This window comes from Bos mutus, chromosome 28 (genome assembly GCF_027580195.1).
Source record: "Bos mutus isolate GX-2022 chromosome 28, NWIPB_WYAK_1.1, whole genome shotgun sequence".
Classification (NCBI taxonomy): Eukaryota; Metazoa; Chordata; class Mammalia; order Artiodactyla; family Bovidae; genus Bos; species Bos mutus.
This window is the reverse complement of record NC_091644.1, coordinates 19,874,278-19,893,548: the sequence shown is the minus strand read 5'-3', so window position 1 is coordinate 19,893,548 and position 19,271 is coordinate 19,874,278. Positions and strand designations below refer to the sequence as shown.

The 19,271-nt window shown below is 48.8% G+C and overlaps 1 protein-coding gene across 4 annotated transcripts in view; it reads left to right on the top strand.

The window, feature by feature from the left end:
• The first annotated feature begins 10,300 nt into the window (after window positions 1-10,300).
• Window positions 10,301-19,271, top strand: part of TSPAN15 (tetraspanin 15) — a 53,754-nt gene continuing 44,783 nt past the window's right edge. The window contains exon 1 of one of the 4 annotated variants that reach the window (XM_070364515.1): window positions 10,301-10,523. In XM_070364515.1, coding sequence (XP_070220616.1) covers window positions 10,428-10,523 — 96 coding nt within the window. In that variant the 5' untranslated portion in view covers window positions 10,301-10,427. The remainder of the gene's footprint in view (window positions 10,524-19,271) is intronic. The other 3 variants (XM_070364514.1, XM_070364516.1, XM_005904224.3) reach the window with 3 other exon arrangements.

Below are 19,271 nucleotides of genomic sequence, written 5' to 3'. Positions count from 1 at the left end.
TTTGCTAATGGAAAGCCTTTTATTTTCTCTGAGCTGGACAGAGAGGGACTTGGGAGTGTAAGACAGAGAGTAGGAGCCGTGGCTGATGCAAACTGCTCAGCAAACAGGAAAGAGGAAGTTGAAACGGCCTACAGGGGTGTAGGCCTTAGGAGTCGGCAAGTCTGGGAGAAGGGAACTGGCTCCTCCCAGGACAAGTTTTACATCAAACGTCTGTGGGACTAGGTTTCTGGTGGAAGCCCCAAGGGAGGCCGGAACCTGCAGTCCGAACAAAGCTGCAGGCAGAGCCGGCTCGCCTGGCCAGGGACAGCCAATTTGTGGCTTCCGTGTTTAATGAGCAGCTATGTGCGCCCAACACCCCACCAGGCCCTCAGATGAGACGGTCCTTGCTTCATGGAAGGAGGGTGATAGCCAAGTAAATCTAAGAGTGGTGAGGGCTCTAACATGTGGGTGAAAGCACTTTGTCAGCTCTAAACTGGGTGGTCTGCCCTTAGGCCTACCCTTGCGGGGTCCCCTAGCAACCAGCACAGGGCAGGATGCTGTGGCTTGTAAACCTTCCTGACATAGATCAGCAGGTCCATGAACGTTTTCCGAGAGTAAGAGCCCTATATCCCTTCCTCAGTAGCTACAGAATCAGGTCCAGACCCCAGTTATGTGTTCCCCAAGGCCCAATCTTGGTACCTTCTGACTGCACTGGGGGCCCAGCCACTTCCTCTAAGGCTCCCCTCCCCCAGCAGCACCCAGTCTTCCAGAAGCAGCTGCCCTGCTCTTCCGCATGACAGGTGGGACCACTGCTGCAGCCCTGATACCTGGGTGCCCGCCACTCCCAGTGAGTCATACAGGCCTGGCCCAGCGCCAGTGTACCCAGGCTGCTTTCCCAGAATTCCCGGCCGGGGCCCAGTGAGGTCAACCCCTGCAGGTGGCTGGCTCCGAGACCCTTCCTCTGTCTGAGAGGCCAGCCTGGAGTCTTCTCCAGAAGGGCCTCTCCACTAGGGAATGGCATTTCCCCAGTCTGTCAGCCCTTGGCATTGCCTACTTAAAGGAATCTATTAGTTAATTTTAAAGTGTACAAAGGGGAAAAGAGGATTTCCCTGGTGGTTCAGTGATCAAGACTCTGTGCTCCCATTGCAGGAGGCATGGGTTGGATCCCTGGTATGGGAACTGAGGTCCCACATGCTTCACAGCGCAGCCAAAGAAAAAATATACAGAAGATAAAATCAGAAAATTTGTAAAACTACAAATGACTGATCAACATGTAAAAATACACTTGACTTCACTAATCATAGGGGATATGCATATTTTAAAACTGTTTTCTTTTCAAAAAGCATTTTTCTTTTATTGTGCAACATAACACATATAGAAAAGGGCATTAGGTGCAAATAGACAACTGTGAGCAGGATGTTGGCTTCTTTTAGCTTGAGTTCCTGTGTTCATTTATGAGAGCTGTGGACTGAATGATATCTGAAGATCCTCCCAGCTTGGCCACTCCCTGAATCATGACTGTCAGACTTGATTTACTGCTTAATTTCCTTTGAGGTCGGTTGCCGGGGACCAGCCCCGGCTGATCCAGGGTATTCGAAGGAGAGACGGCGTAGGCGAGGATCAGGATACAATAGCTTCAATTAGATATTAATTAAAGATATAAAGAGTAATAGAATAAGGATAGCTCAGTAGGAAAATTCAGTGGAGAAAAGAGGCTGAGTAGCTTGGTTTACGCGGGAGACCAATAAAACTTCAAGACAAGAAGTTTGCACCACTTACGTAGGCCGCAGGCGTCCTTCCGTTCTCCCGAAGGAGAGGAGACACTGAGGCCTCCCCGGTCGGATCTTAGAAGCCCAGGCATAATTAGTAAGCATGGTGGGTTCCGCGCTCCAGATGGAGACTCAACCAGAGTGAGAGAGAGAGCGACATGGGGAGACCAGTATTTCGAGAAACTGATCCCAATTCTTTATTTTCCAGAGTCTGTTTTTATACACTGAGATGTTATACAAAAGTCACGTGGGGACAGCAGTCCTGACTTTTATTAAAGTCAGGTGCTTCATACAAATGTATACAGAGGTCTTAGGGGTGTTACATCATCTTCTGGCCAGGGGGGCCTGCTGACAATTTATGACCCTCTCCTTGTGACAGCGGTCAGTCAATCAGGACACTTATTTCTCCAGGGCTGATTATTCTCAAAACAGACACCACCCAAATAAAGTTACATTCCTACAGGGTGAGGGTGTAGTGGGTTTTAGTTAAGGAAAGAATTTACTTAGCCTAAGGTCTAACGTGATTAATATCAAAGGTTAATACTTATTTCTTCTATATATTCATTAATGTGTGTAAGGGCAGGGGATGTGGAGACTTAGCAACAAACATTGGCTCAACAAATGAAAAACCCTTCACCAATACAATTTCTAATCAGCCCATTATACTTATAGTTTTCTAACTTCTCTAAAGAACCTGTTTTTAGAGGGTTTAAAGCATCTCGTGCCTCTCACGGTTGGGAGGCTGTGAGCAATCACATGTGGCCCGACGAGCCTGTCGGGCAGGCTAGAGAACCTTCAGAGGAGTTTGAGGGTCAAAACACTCTTGTCACACCCAAGAATTATTATAAACTGGAGCTCTAAGTTAACTCCTTCTCCAAAAGAGGTGGTGGGGGACAGCCCCCCGTAAAGTCAGAGGTGTAGGTAAGAGCACAAAGTAGTAAAGTAGGCAGGCTCTGGTTATGGGGGTAGACGCTCGAGGATTTCCAGGGGGACTCCTGAGGCTCGATCCCGCCTTTGCGTATGTCGAGCCTCCTTCCTCATGACCTTTGTCACGGGCGGAGTACCTCACTCTGGCCCCCAACAGTCGGTGGGGGTGGGGTTGATGTCCTAACCGCCCTCTTTTCTCATTGGTAAGCAGGCACACAAACACGGAGTCAGCCTGCCTCCCAGTGCTGGCAGGTGGCTCCAAAAAGTTTGAAAGAGAAAACCAGCCAGAGGATAAATGCCCTGGGAGGGTCAAGGCGAGGCACAGGGTCAGCACCCGGGCTGTGAGGGAAGGAAGGTCTGTGAGGTCGGTCCCACCCCGCTGTCTACTGGTCCCCAGTGGACTGGGCCAGCTGTGAGCAGATCTGACTCAGTTCTTTAGGACCAGCTTTGTTCTAAGGACAATGCTCAATAATTTCATTTGGTTACCTTGAAGGGTCCCATTTCACAGATGGCACTGGTGTCCCAAGAGGGTAACTCGGGTTCCCAGTGCCTCATTCAGAGTTGATTGGCGTGTGGTAGGGCTGGCATGTAACCCTGCCCCCACCCCAACCCCCTAATCCTGAATCACAGTGTTTTTCTCAAAGCTGTGCTGCTTCAGGGAGCTTGACTCACCCTCAGCGTGTCTGCCTGGTCCCTATCCCAAGGGATCCCTTAGAATGAACTTCTCCCTTTCCTCTCATGACAGCCTCCAGAACCTGAAGACACTGGTCCTGTCCCCTGAGTGTTCCCTTCCTCTTTCTCTGACTCTGGGGGGCACAGTCTGAAGCTGTCTTGCTCTGGCTACACCCTTCAGAACATCTGTGAGATGATGGAAAGGATGGAAAGAAATGATGACCAGTTGTCCTGCTTTTGCACTGGTCCTTCCTAGTTTTAGCACCCAAACCCCTCCAGTCCCAGGTGGACTGTTATGGTTTCTTGGGACTGTCCCAGTTTTAAAAGTCCCACAAACCACTGACAGATACTAGTGTTTGAGATGTTAACAGCTGGTGTCTGGGGGAAGATAGAGGTGTGCAGTCAGATATAGTTGAGAAAAGCCACATCCCCCTCTTTCTTCCTGGAGAGAAACAATATCTGTTCTCATGGTAAAGGCTTTGAAACAGTCCTTCAGCATTTCCCAGACTTATTTGATAGATCCTTTTTAACAAAACACTTATCTCACAGAACTACTATCTTGCAGTAATGCACAATAATGCTACGTAAAGTTGCAACTCTAACAAGTATTGAACTCAATATCTGAGCTATGGTGTATTATTTCTAGCTGCTTTTTAAGCCACATAGTTAACTCATTTTACTCTAGCACAGCTGGGCCACATCTGCATTTGGTAGAAAGCATATCATTTGCCGGCTCACAGAGCATTTGGACTTCCCACTGAAGAAAAATCAGTTTACTTCTTTGAACCTCAGTTTCCTTCATCCTTCATCCGTAAAGTGGGATTCATCAAATCAAATTCCATGGGTGGTGAGAAATTAAGAGTTAGTTATGTGAAAGCCCACAGCTCAGGGCCTGATGCTTAATAAATAACTGGTTGGGAATAAATGGAGATCTTTGAGAGTTAAGATGGCATGGGAAGGAAAAGTGGCCTAAATTCTGAGCCATGAGATGGCCCCCAAAAGAGTCAAGGAAAACCTGAAGGACAGCAAAAGTCCCTCCTCCAGAAGAAATAAATAGACTCAAACATGCAGTTCTTTAGGGGAAGAACTGGAGGAATGATTTAAATTGATCTGATCTGATCTGACTCTCAAACTTATATCATCTAACTTAAACCTCACTTCCGAGTTCCCTGGACAACTCTACCTGGGTTTTGAAAAAGTACCTCAAAAAATTAAATGGCCAAAGTAATTGATTTTTGACCCACTTTCCCCCCAGCAGCATTTTTCATAACATCCTTCACATTTGTAAATGGGAGCAAACTTTACCTGGTTGCTCAAAGCACAAACACTTCGGAGTATCTTGATTTCTCTTCCTCACATTCCACACCCAATCTGTGAGTAAACCCTGGTGGCTCTGTCTCCAGGATCCATCCCCAGCGCAGCCACCTGTCACCATTCCCGGTGCGCACCACTAGTCCACAGCCCTTCACACTGACCCTGTGCAAAGGCTTCCTAACCAGCCTTCTTCGCCCCCAGCCCTGGCCCCCTCCTGTCTGTCCTCCATGCTGAAACTGTCTTCTGTTTTTTTTTTGGTTGTGTGGCATGTGGGATCCTAGTTCCCTGACCAAGGATCAAACCTGTGCCCCCTGCAATGGAAACTCGGAGTTTTAACCACCAGACTGCTACGAAAGTCCCAGCTGCAACCTTCTAAAGCTTAAATCAGATTCAGGATCACGTCCGTGTTTAACACAGTACCCATGGCCCTCACTAGACCTGGAAATAAATCTAAACTGTTTACAAAAGTTGTCCGGCTTCTTCCCACGCCACTGATCTCTCCCCCTTCTATTATATTCTGAGGTCCTTGCACAAGCCACATGGACCACAAGCTCTCAAAGCTGCAGCTTCTCTCATGGCCTTTGTACCTGTTGCTTCTTCCACTCAGAAGGTCTTCTCCTGCATCTTCAGCGCTTGTCAGTACCTGAAATTATCTTTGTCTTGTATTAGTGGTCATACATGTTGCATATCCCCACCCCACCCCACCCCCACACCCCTCCAATGCCTCAATAGAAGAGAATAGACGCTGTTGTCTATCTTGTTTACAGCTGTATCCCCAGAGCCCTGGGCAGGGCTTGAGTCACAGGAGAAGCTCAGTGTTTATTTGCTGACTGATTTGTCTGTGAGGACTATAGCTAAGATTGTTAGAACTAGAAGAGAAACAGTCCAAACTGATGGTTTCACAGAGCGAGAAACAGAGGAATGGATGCCAACTTATGCAAGCCGGGTTGGTTGTGCATAATCGGTAGGTTTCTTTTTCATAGGCAGTAGTAGCCACTCCAGTACTCTCGCCTGGAAAATCCCATGGATGGAGGAGCCTGGTGGGCTGCAGTCCATGGGGTCGCAAAGAGTGGGACATGACTGAGCGACTTCACTTTCACTTTTCACTTTCATGCACTGGAGAAGGGAATGGCAACTCACTCCAGTGTTCTTGCCTGGAGAATCCCAGGGACAGCGGAGCCTGGTGGGCTGCTATCTATGGGGTTGCACAGAGTCAGACACAACTGAAGTGACTTAACAGCAGTAGCAGTAGTCACTAATGGAGAAGGCAATGGCACCCCACTCCAGTACTCTTGCCTGGAAAATCCCATGGATGGAGGAGCCTGGTGGGCTGCAGTCCATGGGGTCGCAAAGAGTGGGACATGACTGAGTGACTTCACTTTCACTTTTCACTTTCATGCATTGGAGAAGGAAATGGCAACTCACTCCAGTGTTCTTGCCTGGAGAATCCCAGGGACGGGGGAGCCTGGTGGGCTGCCGTCTATGGGGTCGCACAGAGTTGGACACGACTGAAGCGACTTAGCAGCAGCAGTAGCCACTAAAGGTGAGGTTAGTTATTTCCCCCTACAATCTCCCTGCCAGGTTATCATGAATTAGGTATCAGAACAAATCCTGCTACCCATGTAAGCATCTATACAGCAAGCATTTACTAGCAAGAAGCCACAAAGCCAGTTCATACAATCTGTTATGTGAAGTCAGTGAAGCCCCAGTTCCCTGTACTTTTAGGTGTTCTGTCACCTTGCATGAAGGGTCCACTCAAGACAGATACAACAGGGACTTCTCTGGTGGTCCAGTGGCTAAGACTCCATGCTCCCAATGCAGGGGGCCTGGGTTCAATCCCTGGTCAGGGAACTAGATCCCACATGCTGCAATTAGGCTCTCGTACCACATGTAAGAGAAGCCTGAGTACTGCAACAAACAGCCGGCATGCCGCACTGAAGACCCAGTACAGCCTAAATAAATAAAATTAAAAATGTAAAAAAAGATTCAATCTCTTAAAAAAAATACAGTATTCAGTTAGCTAGATGGTTACATTAGGAACCAGAATCCCTCAGGATTTGGGATGCCTCAAGGGTTTAGCCCAGTGCATCACCCTTAAGTAAGATTTTTTTTACTCTGAAGAAAGAATGAGTAGTGCCCTCAGTCATTTTAGCCAACCCATACATCTTAGAGAAGGAAATGGCAGCCCACTCCAGTGTTCTTGCCTGGAGAATCCCGGGGACAGGGGAGCCTGGTGGGCTGCCGTCTATGGGGTCGCACAGAGTTGGACACGACTGAAGCGACGAAGCAGCAGCAGCAGCAGCATACATCTTGAATGCGACAGGCACACCTTGTTTTGCCACACTTCACTTTATTGCATTTGGAAGATACCATGTTTTTTTACACATTGGTTGGTGGGAGCCCTGTGTCAAGTCCAACAGCATTTGCTCAGTACACGTCTCTGTCACATTTTGGTAATTGTCACAGTAGTTCAACTGTTTTCCTTATTTGTTATGGTGATCAGTGATCTGTGATGTTACTATTGCAAAAAGATTACAACTTGATGAAGGTTCAGGTGATGATTAGCATTCTTTAGCAATAAAGTATTTTTAAATTAGGCATAGACATTACATTTTTAGACATAATGCTACTGCACTCTTAATAGTCAATGGTATAAACCTATCTTTTATATGCACTGAGAAACAGAAATTCAAGTCACTCACTTTATTGCAATATTGGAACCCTCGAAATATCTCTGAGGTAAGCTGGCAGTAACTTCATCAAAGGATAGCTCATTTCTAACACCTGTTGTGCTAATTAATAAGCCAGGAGTTTCACTGATGCACTCATTACGGCACTCCCTATGCTAATCAGTATTGAGATAAGGAAAGCTGTGGGGCTGTGTTGAGCTCACTGGGTGTGACTGTGCACATCTCAGACACGGTGGGAGTATTTACACTATGGAAACTGGTAACAGAGTCCCCCTCCCCACCCACTACCAGAGAGCTAGTTATTTAACTTTGACCTGCATACCACTGGATAGCTGTGTCCTCAGGAATGTGACCTTTTTGATAAAATTCTGACTGACTACCTCACCCTCATGACTACCTCTAGACTGGCAATGCCTGCTCTTTAGAGATTACCTGGGACCTTTACAACAATACTGATACCTGATATGCAGGTCCCTGTTGGTGGAGATGCTGACTTGACTGGACTGGGGTGGGGATTGGAAATCAGGAAACACTGAAAGCTCACCACGTGGTTCTAAATTGCAGCCGGGGTCACACTCACGCCTGTATGTCACATTGGGTGGGCCAAAAATTTCGTTCAGCATTTGTTTCTGTAAGATATTAGGGAATATGATTTATGCCACATATTCTAACAAAGTTCATGACTAAACCCGGCTTGGCATCAGACCTGCTGACCCGCAAGCCAAGAGTTTCTGGCAAAAGGAGAGAAAAACTGGCACTTCCCTGGTGGTCCAGTGGCTACGATTTTAAGCTCTCAATGCACAGGGCCTAGGTTCGATCCCTGGTCAGGAACGAGATCCCACATGCTGCAACCAAGAGTTCACGTGCCACAGCTAAACATCCTGCGTGCCACGATGAAGATTAAAGATCCCATGTGCTGCAGTCACCCAGTGCAGCCAAATACATGAAAATAATTTTTTTTTTTTAAAGGACACGCTGTCATGGCTTCTGAGATTTCAGTGTTTGCCAGGGTGACTGAGGAGTAGTCCATGGCACTTGTGATCAGGTCGGGGCTAGGGAGGGACAACAAACTTGCTCAGGAACTGGGGAAAGGCTGTGCTAGCCCCAAAGAGCTCCAGGCTTCCTCTGCAGAGGTGTCTCCGCCTCGTCACCCCAGGCATCATTGTACAGGGGCTCAGGGAGAGCTGAGAGGAGGTGCTCAAATGTGTGCATGTTATTAGGGAAGATCTGTAGAGGAGCGAGTGCAGCTAGCTAGAAGGCCAGGACTAAGACAGGGACAACTGAAAGAAAATCCCAGTAGGGAAGGAGGCTAGAAGGCTAACCCCAGGGAGAAGGAGACAGACAACCCCTCCAAGGGCATGGAGCTGAGTCAGCCCTCCTGGGGATGGAGCACCTCAAAGAGTGGGTGTAAGGTGAGGGCTGGTGAGGAAAATTAGTCCCGTAAAGAGGGGTAAAGAGTTAGTTTCTTCCTCCTTGAAGGACAGAATAAGGGCTTCTCTGATAGCTCAGCTGATAAAGAATCTGCCTGCAATGCAGGAGATCCCGGTTCCATTCCTGGGTCGGGAAGATCTGCTGGAGAAGGGATAGGCTACCCATTCCAGTGTTCTTGGACTTCCCTTGTGGCTCAGCTGGTAAATAATCCACTTACAATGTGGGAGACCTGGGTTTGATCCCTGGGTTGGGAAGATCCCCTGGAGAAGGGAAAGGCTACCCACTCCGGTATTCTGGCCCAGAGAATTTCATGGACTGTATAGTCCATGGGGTCTCAACGAGTCGGACACCACTGAGTGAAACCATTCAAAGGACAGAAATGACAACTTCTAACCTTGAGGTAGGATGCCTTTGAAGTCCCAGGTTATTCATTTGAAGGTGACCCTCAGCAGTCCCTGGTTCCATGTCTCTACCCAACCTTGCAGGGTTTGCTCCCTTGTACCAGGAAACTGGCTTCCTTTCAACCCCTGGGCATGGCATTGCTTCCCTCCCAACCCAGACCTTACTTGCTTCCTTCTACAGTAAAACCGGCAGAACTCTGGGGGCTGGGCCGCCGGTCTCTGTCTCTGGCAGGCTTGGGAATTCAGATCCCGGGAATGGGACAAGAGTGCCATTCCCGAAGTCGCCACCAGGGACCCCACCCAGCCCTGTCTTGAACTCACATATTTAATTCCTGAATGCCACAAACATGGATTGCCTGGTTCCCAAGTCCCCAGCTGAGCTAGGCCTGCGGGGAAAGGAAAACAGCAGTGAGTCAAGCAGGGGCCGTGGGAGACAGACTCACAGCCAGGAAGACAGACTTTGACCCCAGACAGAGGAAAGGCTGGGCGGAAAGAGGCTGGGTCAGACCTGAGCTGTGTGCAAGGGCTGAGGCCCCTGAGTTGGGGCTAGTGGGTGAGGGCTTTTCGGAGGAGGAGGCCATGGGGGCAGGGTTGCTACCTCACCCAGTCCCAGTGAAGGAGAGGATCGGAGACTTGGGGGAAAGCCTTCCACTGTTACAAAAGGAACTGTGGGGCCTTCCATGAGGGCCCTCTGCCCCACCCTGGCCTGCGGCGCCTTCCCAGATGCTACCTTCCCGCCTCGCTTAGACTGAACAACTCCATTTCCTTATTTCATTCGTGCCTTGCACACTTAACTGCACATTTTTTTTTTAACGCTTTAAGCCATAAATTCCTGCTCTTTCCCCATGGTCTTCCCTCTTGACCGCAGTAGAAAGCGGGCATTCTGTGTGCCCCGAATGAAGCACACTAGCTCTCTGTAGCGACGCTCTGCCCACTCTCTCCCACGCCCCCCAACGCGCCTTAGCACCAGCGCTTCCAGATTTGCCCGCGACCTGGTTCGCACAACCCTCGCCCCCGCCCCTGCCTTGGCCTCCTCTGGGTCCAGGGCCTCCGCCCCGCCCCAGGCCCGCCCCCTCCCCGAGCGCCCATTGGCCTCTGGGGCTGGCTGGTCCCGGGCCGGAGCTGTGATTGCGGCTCGCCGGTGTCAGTCCCCGAGCGAGCGCCGGTGGCGGGGCCGGGAGCCGGTCCGGCAGCCGCAGGTGGGGCTGCGGGCAGCGAGGGACCCAGCCCCGGAGCCCCCCAGGATGCCCCGCGGGGACTCGGAGCAGGTGCGCTACTGCGCGCGCTTCTCCTACCTCTGGCTCAAGTTCTCGCTCGTCATCTACTCCACGGTGTTCTGGGTGAGTGACCCCAGTCGGGCCCCGGGATGGGAGGGGGAGAACGCACTCCCTTGTTCACCCACACGATGCGCCGGGGGTGGGGAATGCGGGTTGGGTTGGGTGCAGACTTGTCTGCTCCAGGGAGGGGGCAGAAGCGCACAACTGGATTCTCGTCCCACTTTCCTTGGGAACCAGGAAATTCTGGCTGCTTGAGCTTAGCCTGAATTTCAGCCGCCGGGTGGAGAGCCTTAGAGCTTGTTGGTAAGGACTACGACTAAGGAGCTCCGCGTGGCTCACCTGTGTGCACCTGACCAGCAGTTTGGTTCTAGAGTCCACCAGCCTGCGCTGGTGCGGTAGGCTGTGGTTACCACGTTGGCCGCTCCCGCCCCGCCTGCCGGGTGTTACTGAGTTCGCCTCCCCATCATTCTGTGCAGCAGTGGTCAGGCTTTGTGGTCTGGGGTTGGGAGACCTGGACTCCTTATCCTGTCCCACTATATACCTGCCGACGTCCCTGAGGATGCCTCCCCCTCCTGCCGCGGTTTCCTCTAGGGTGGAAGGAGGATGCTTTGTGGGAGGTGTGGTCAGGAGGATTCCACCAGAAGTGTCCGAGGAGATCTCCAGCTGCTTTTAGGTGCTCAGAAATTTAAAAAGCCCCTGCACTTTACCTTCTCTTCTCTCCTGTTGGGGGACAGGATGGTTGTGGTTCGACATGAACCAGCTTCGAATCCTGCCACTACCACTTTCCAGCTGAGTGATAGTGGGGAAGTTACTTCATCTCCTGAGGCCATGGTTTCCTCATCTGCCAATAGAAACAGAGATGATACTCAACTTTCTGAATGGTTGTGGGGATTAACTGAAACAGGTCAAGTCCATTGCTTAGTACAGGGACCAGCAAAGAGCTCAGGAAGTCTCAGCCATTGTTATTATTATGGACAGGGGAGCTGGCCCTCCTGGTAAGCTGACCCAATAGACTGGGTTTCGCTATGGAGATTTCAGACTGGGCTGGGCCCCCTCCTAGAAATGAGGACTTCTTTCTACAGGCCAGTGCCAGCCCTGCCACTCTAGAATAGTTCCCCTGCCCCCAACATGCCACAGGGCAGACTTGCCCAGGTACCTGACACCCATCCCCTGCAAACACATGCACACTCTGGTCTCTTTCTCAACCTTCACTGAGTCTTTTCTTCTGGCGGGAAATGCTAGATCTGCCATCAGGTTTTCCTTGTGACCTCTCTGTGGATGTGACCTTACCTGGTGTCCAGATCCAGATTCTCGATTTGTTCTGTTACTGACTCAATGGGAGATCTTAGGCAAGTCACTTCCCTGTTTGGGGCCTCAGAGCTGTGAATTGACTCACCCAGCTCCTAGTTCAGTTCTCTGACTCTATGTAATGAGCAAGAGTGATGAGCGGTATGTATGGGGGCTGGAGGATGTAGCACAGACTCACTGATGGATGGTCCAGGGAGGCAGAAGTGTTTTGTTTTGTTTTTTAATATTTATTATTTTGTATTTTGGCTGTGCCAGGTCTTAGTTGTGGCGCGCAGGAACTTTAGTTGCCAACTGTTAGTTGCAGCATGTGGGATATAGTTCCTCAATCAGGGATCAAACCTGGGCCCCCTGCATTGGGAGTGTGGAGTCTTAGCCACTAGACCACCAGGGAAGTCCCAGGGGCAGACGGTTTTATATGAAACTGGGATGGGGATGATCTGAGCTGTCACTCAGTGGTTCTCTCTCAAAGTTACACCAGAATCAACTCAGAATTTTAAAAACACTCTAGATGCCTGGGCCCTGGCATACATATTTATTTAAACTTATTTAACCTCCCCAGGTAAGTGTATAATAAGTGTTAAAAACTGCCAAGCTAGATGGTCTCATGGGCCCCTTGATTCTGATTCTGGGATTTTTTTGCCTGCTCCTTCTTTGTCTGGCCTCAGAAGCTCCTTCCCTGTAGGTCAGAGTTGGCAGGGAGAAGGCTAAAGTTGATGGGTGGGGAGATGGGGAAACAGGAGAAGACCAGGAGCCAGAAGGTGGGGGTTACTTTTTTGGCTTCACCGCTTCTCTCAACGTTGTCATTGTCAGTCGCTAAGTTGTGTCCGACTCTTTTTGACCCTGTGGACTGCAGCATGCCAGGCCTCCCTGCCCCTCACCATCTCCTGGAGTTCACTCAAGTTCATGTCCATTGAATCAGTGATGCCATGCAACTGTCTCATCCTGTGCTGCCCTCTTCTCCTTTTGCCTTCAATCTTTCCCAGCATCAGGGTCTTCCAATGAGTTGGCTGTTTGCATCAGGTGACCGAAGTATTGGAGCTTCAGCTTCAGCATCAGTCCTTCCAAAGAATACTCAAGGTTGATTTCCCTTAAGATTGACAGGTTTGATCTCTTTGATGTCCAAGAGACTCTCAAGTCTTTTCCAATACCACAATTCGAAAGCATCAATTCTTTGGCACTCAGCCTTCTTTATGGTCCAACTCTCACATCCATATGTGACTACTGAAAAGACCATAGCTTTGTCTCCTAATTTCTTTGCATCTCCATTTTTCCATCTACAAAATGGATAACTGATATCCTGCCTCACATCTCACTGGATTGTTCTTAGGTTAGCCATGTGGGGAGAAGGTGACACGTGGACAAAGCAAGTGCTATAAAAAAGAAAGTCAGACAGTTAAAATGAAACTTGAATTTTCAAGGCCCTGCTTGCCACTGTCCCTGCAGCCTTAAGAAAAGACCACTCTGTGGCCCTTGCTCTGTCTCTTCTGAAGCAGGATGGGACTCAGAACTCAGAATCCTCCCTTTTCAGCCACCTGAGACTGACTTAAAAAATCTTTAACTTCCCACCCCTGGAGGTATTAGTGCTTAATAATCTCCTTATGCATGCCAAGAACCCAGCCACCTGCCAGGGCAACTCCAGGTGCCAGAATTTGACTTCAGGGTGGAGGCCCAGTTTAAGTGATTTGTCTTAGACTGGGTTTGTGGTTATTTGGAAACCATTACAGGAAAGCTTATTAGCTCAGTGCCATCCCTTGGGAGGAGCAGTGGGGCCAAGGGTTACTTGCTTTGTAAGCCCAAGGAGCTAACATTTTCATCTCAGTATCTAAGGAGGTAAAAGTTTTACCATAGCTATGCACCTTCTGTAGGACTTTATGCTTTAAAACTTAATATCAAATAGGAAATGCAAGGACATTGTACAAAATTTAAATGTATGAAAGAGTAATCATCAGTTATAAGCCTTCCTCCAATCCCTCTCTGGTATGCCCTGTCCATAACTTTTGTGAGTTTCTTTAGTCTTCCTTTTTTTTTTTGGCCTTGCCCTGTGGCATGTGGGATCTTAGTTCCCCAACCAGAGATCAGACCATACCCCCTGTATTGGAAGCATGGCATCTTAACCACTGGACTGCCAGGGAAGTCTCTGTTAGGAGTTTCTTGTGAGTCTTTTCTGGGATACTATCCTAGGCACAAACATGTGGATGTGTTATATCCTCTTTTTTTCCTCCTGCATTCTGGACTTCCCAGGTAGCACTAGTGGTAAAGAACCTTACTGCCAATGCAGGAGACTTGATAGACATGGGTTCAATACCTGGGTCAGGAAGATCCCGAGGAGAAGGAAATGGCAACCCGCTCCAGTGTTCTTGCCTGGGAAATCCCATCGATACAGGAGCCTGCGGGCTACAGTCCTTGGGGTTGCAAAGAGTCAGACACGACTGAACACACACAGACAAAGTAGCATACTGTACACAGTTCTGTCCTTACCTTTTCACTTAAATTTAAATCCGTGTAAATTGTGGAGCTCTGATAGGGGCTGCCTCATTCTATTTGATGGCTGTGTAGAATTTACTGTGGGTGTGTGCTAAGTCGCCTCAGTTTGTGTCCTACTCTTTGTGACCCCATGGACTGTAGACCGCCAGGCTCCTCTGTCCATGGGATTCTCCAGGCATGAATACTGGAGTGGGCTGCCATGCCCTCCTCCAGGGGAATCTTCCTAACCCAGGGATCAAACCCACATCTCTTTTGTCTCCTGCATTGGCAGACAGATTCTTTACCACTAAAGAATTCACTGTAGGCTATGCCAAAATATATTTCATCAGTCTCCAGCTTGGGGACTCAGGACTAAAGATTAAGGACCAATCTTTAATTACTGCAAATAGTGCATCTTTGAATGTGTCATTTTGCACATGTATGTGTATGTCTGCAGGGTGATTTCTAGAAGTGGAATTGCTGGGTTAAAGGCTATATGAATACATAATATACATATGGGAATGAGTCATCTTAAGTGTATACAACTTAGTGAATTTTACAAAGCGAACATCACTGTATAATCAGCCCCAGGTCAACCAACAGAACTGTCAGCAGAAGCAGAAACCCACCTTGTGTCCACTGCCAGTTGCTACCACCCCTCAGCAGTAGTAATCACTATTGGGATGTCTAATAACACAGAACAGCTTTGCCTGTTTTTGTATGTGCATTAAAACTTTTGATTAATGTTAAAACAGCCATACTAGAAGCTATAAGTATTATAAATTATTTATGTGTAATATTATATTACTTTAAACTGATTCACTTTTTAAACTTAAATTTATTTCCTGTGTGACTTGCAGGATCTTAGTACCCCAACCATGGAATGAACTTGTGCCCTTGGCAGTGAAAGCGTGGAATTCTAACCACTGGACTGCCAGGGAATTCCCTAAACTTAAATTTATTTTTAAAAGGAGGCTTTATATCACTACATCCAACGGGGAAGGCTTCCTAAATGGTGCAGTGGTAAAAAATCCGTCTGCCAATGAGGGAGAAACAAGAGACTTGGGTTTGAGCCCTGATTCAGGAAGATCCCTTGGCGGTCTACATGGCAATCCACTCCAGTATTCTTGCCTGGAAAAGTCAATGGACAGAGGAACCTGACGGGCTACAATCCATGGGGTCACAAGAGTCAGATACGACTGAGCACACACACACACACACACGCACACAACGGGGAACCAAAATTCCTCATCGAAAATAGCTGGCAACAGTGGCAGTAAATACAGTGCAGAGAACAAAATAACTTTATTAAATCCTAGCTAGATACTGTGCATGCTAGAGGCTGCGAACCTGAGGCTTGGCTGGGTTGTCCCAAAGGCAGGTTGGCAGATGTTTTGAGAGGTGTAAAGACAAACTGACACCGAAGCCGAGATTTGCTCCTTGACGAGATAGGAAGGATCAGAAGGGAAATGAGCACCGAAAACTTCTCTTAGTCTGTGAGTCAATATGAACATGACCTTGAACCACTTACAAGATCTCTGTTGCCACACCTGGGGGCCCTTTCATTTTTTTAGAGGGTGACCCCGGGGTTCAGACAGGGCATGTCTCGAGGTCACTCAGCACAGCTGGCACTAGCCTGCAGGTGTCCTCGTTTCCAGTTCAGTGAGAAATGAGCTCATCCACAGGCTCTTGGAGCCTCCTCTTCCCACTGCACGGGTGAATCATTCTGACACATGTGCCCTCAGCCCACTGGGGACACGCCTCTAATTATAGCACCGACCACAGGGTATCCTAGAGATCCGTTTACATGACTTTTTCCTCGCTGGACTGTGGGCTTCTGGAGGTCAGGGGAGTAGCTCTTTTATATCCTCTTCCAGATACTGGTCTCAGGGCTAGGTACACAGTAGGTGCTCAGGAAAGGCTTGTTGCATTGGGTGGCTGAGTCCCGACCTGTACCTTGGAAGCAGAGATTGGAGATATGGGCGCCCAGATCAGAGGCCAAACTGGGTGTGTAGCCAGCAGTGGTCAAGTTTGCTGACGCTTTGAATTTGCAAAGTGGGCTGGACTGATCATGGAGACACTGGCTGTCTAGAAAGCACCAAGCCTATTCCCTTAAAATGAGATAGGGTTTTCGGTTGGGTAAGGGTGTCAGGGCTGAGTGGTGTCGATAATCGGGAAGGAAGTGGATGTGGATAGGTGGTGGAGGTTATAAATGCCGGAGGCAATATTAAGTCTTTCTTGTCCCTTCAAGGATGGGCCTCATTACCATAGTTCTTGTTACCCAAAGTTTAATGGTTAAGAGTGTGGACTCTGTACCAAGCTATCTGGGTTCAAATCTGGACTCTAACACTTACAGGTTGAGTGACATAGGCATTAACTTCCATCTGCCTCAGTCGTCTTATCTGAAAAACGGGTGATACCAGAACCTACCTGAGAGTCCTGAGACCCTTAAATGGATTAATTATCGGAAGGGCTTAAAGCAATGCCTGCCACATGATAAACACTACACCAGCTACTTAAGAGTTAGCCACTCTTTCCCTGCCTTCCTTTCTATTCTTCTTGGTGCTCAAGAGCCATAGACTGAGAATTAGAAGGGCCCTTGAAGCCACCTCTAGTGTGAACTTTTCATTTTACTGAGAAGGAAACAGGCCTGGAGAGGAGAAGCAAAGATCGGAAACCCCACAGCAAGTTAATGACAGACCCAGATCAGGACTTAGCCCCCGACTTCAGTTTCTTCATGGGGTCACCGTGACCTCTACCAGCAATGGTATCCCCCTTCCCCATCCCCCGGTGGTCCCTCCACTTGTCAGGGTTCCAGGTATAAGTGGACAAGAGCATTTCTGGAAGGAGCTAGGTACCTGGCCTCCCTCTTGAGCACAGCAGGAATTTTTAAGTTTTGAAAAGAGCTTTGTTTGTGCGAAAATAATATGTGGCACATAGTTGAAAAAGAATTCCAAGCAATTCAGGTAAGCACAGAGATGAAAATAAAAGTCACTTTCGATTCTATCACCAAAAGAACCATTATTGGCGTAAATACTCATTTGGACATCTCATTACACATTTGGGCGTGCGTGCTAAGTGACTTCAGTTGTGTCTGACTCTTTGCAACCCCATGGACTGTAGCCTGCCAGACTCCTCCGTCCATGGGATTCTCCAGGCAAGAATACTAGAGTGGGTTGCCATGCCCTCCTCCAGGGGATCTTTCCAACCCAGGGATCGAACCCCATCTCTTATGTCTCCTGCACTGGCAGTCAGGTTCTTTACCACTAGCACCACTTGGGAAGCCCCTTCCTTATACATATATGTAGATATTTAAATTTTTTTTTTTAATGTGTTTGATTGGCAAGTTCTGTTTCCTTCTTGTTCTAGGCAAGCATTTCAAAGAGAAAATATTGAAACTCAAGAAAGTGAGGCAGCTTTCATAGTGGAGGCGGTCACCTTGCCTCATGCGCCCAGAGATGGCCTGGGCTGGGCTCAGGCCTCAGGCCCAGGGAGGTCCCTCCCCTCCCCTAGCCAGGCCACAGGACCTTTACAATCCAGAGAATCCAGAAGGCAGCCCCTGAAGGGGTTTGGAGAATTTTCTAATGCCTTCATTTTCCAGATGAGCAAGTATGGCCCCAAGAAAGTTTCTTTGTGGTTAGTCGAGGCTTCTGTGGGTAAACCCACCTTTTCCTGTAAGAGAAGGGTTGTTTATGCTGCAGGACTGGGTTGGGACCTCACTGCTACCTTCGGTTGGTTGTTCGTGAGAAGCAGGAGTAACAGCCTGCCCTTCTCCTTCCCTCTGCCCAGTGCCTCTTCTCCCTGGGTGGCTCAAATTGCTGACCTGGGGTAGGACTCAGAGTCAACCAGACTAGGGACTGATAATGAAATTTCTGGAGCAGCTGGCTCCAAATACAGGGGAAAGATGTCTTCTGGGTAAGCCTGGGCATGGGGGATTGAAAAGACAAACCTTTCCCAGAGAGCACCTCTGGATGTGAGTGGGTTGAAATCGACATCTTCATGGAAGGCAGGAGAGTCCAGTCTTGACACGCCATTCCCTCCAGGGTAGGGACCATTTGTTTGCTTATTCAGTCAACAAAATAGTTATTTAATGCCTACTGTGTATACCAGCCACAGTGATAGTTAACCAGGAAACAACCGTGAACAAGACAGACTTGTCTGGAAGACATACAGACCACTAAATACACATAGCTGCGATAGGTGTTAAGGAGCAAATTAGGGAGGAAGTGGGGAAAGGTGGAAGTTCCTACTTTAAATGGAGTGGTCAAGGGAAGACTTTATGAGGGGCTCAAAGACTGAGAGACTTCCCAGGTGGTTCAGCGGTAAAGAATCAGCCTGCCAATGCAGGAGATGCAGAAGGCGTGGGTTTGATCCATGAGTTGGGAAGATCCCCTGCAGGAGAAAATGGCAGCCCACTCCAGTATTCTTGCCTGGAAAATCCCATGAACGGAGGAGCCTGGCGGGCTACAGCCCATAGGGTCGCAAAGAATCAGACACGACTGAGCAACTGAACACGCGTGCAAAGACTGAGAAGGAGCCAGCCACACAAAGGCCTGTAGAGGATATCTCAGATGGAGAGGACAGTAAGTGCACAGGCCCTGAGGTAGGCAAATATGGTTGCAGCACATGAGGAAGCCTAAGAGGACTAAATTATGGGAGGAGAGACTGGTGGGAGTCTGGTCATATGAGGAGTCTGGGGTCTGAGTGACCTAGGGGGGAGGTTTCATTGTCAGGACTTGATGGCAGTGCCATCTGGAGACATGGATCAAGTGCTGGTTCTGCTGTGACTCTGGGTAAAGAGTGGACTCCCTGAGCCTGCTAGATGACTCATCTATGGATACTGGGGGAGGATCCTGCAAGATGAGAGATGCGGAAGCTCCCAGCTCACTGTAGGCCTGGTCCACGGAGGGATGGAGATTTACCTGGGGAGCCTTACAGAGCTCAAGGGAACTGGGACATTAGATGTGATAACTTCTGGAACTTGTCTTATCAGAGGAGGTTACTTTCTGCTGGGGATGCTCTGCCTGCTGAGAGCAGATG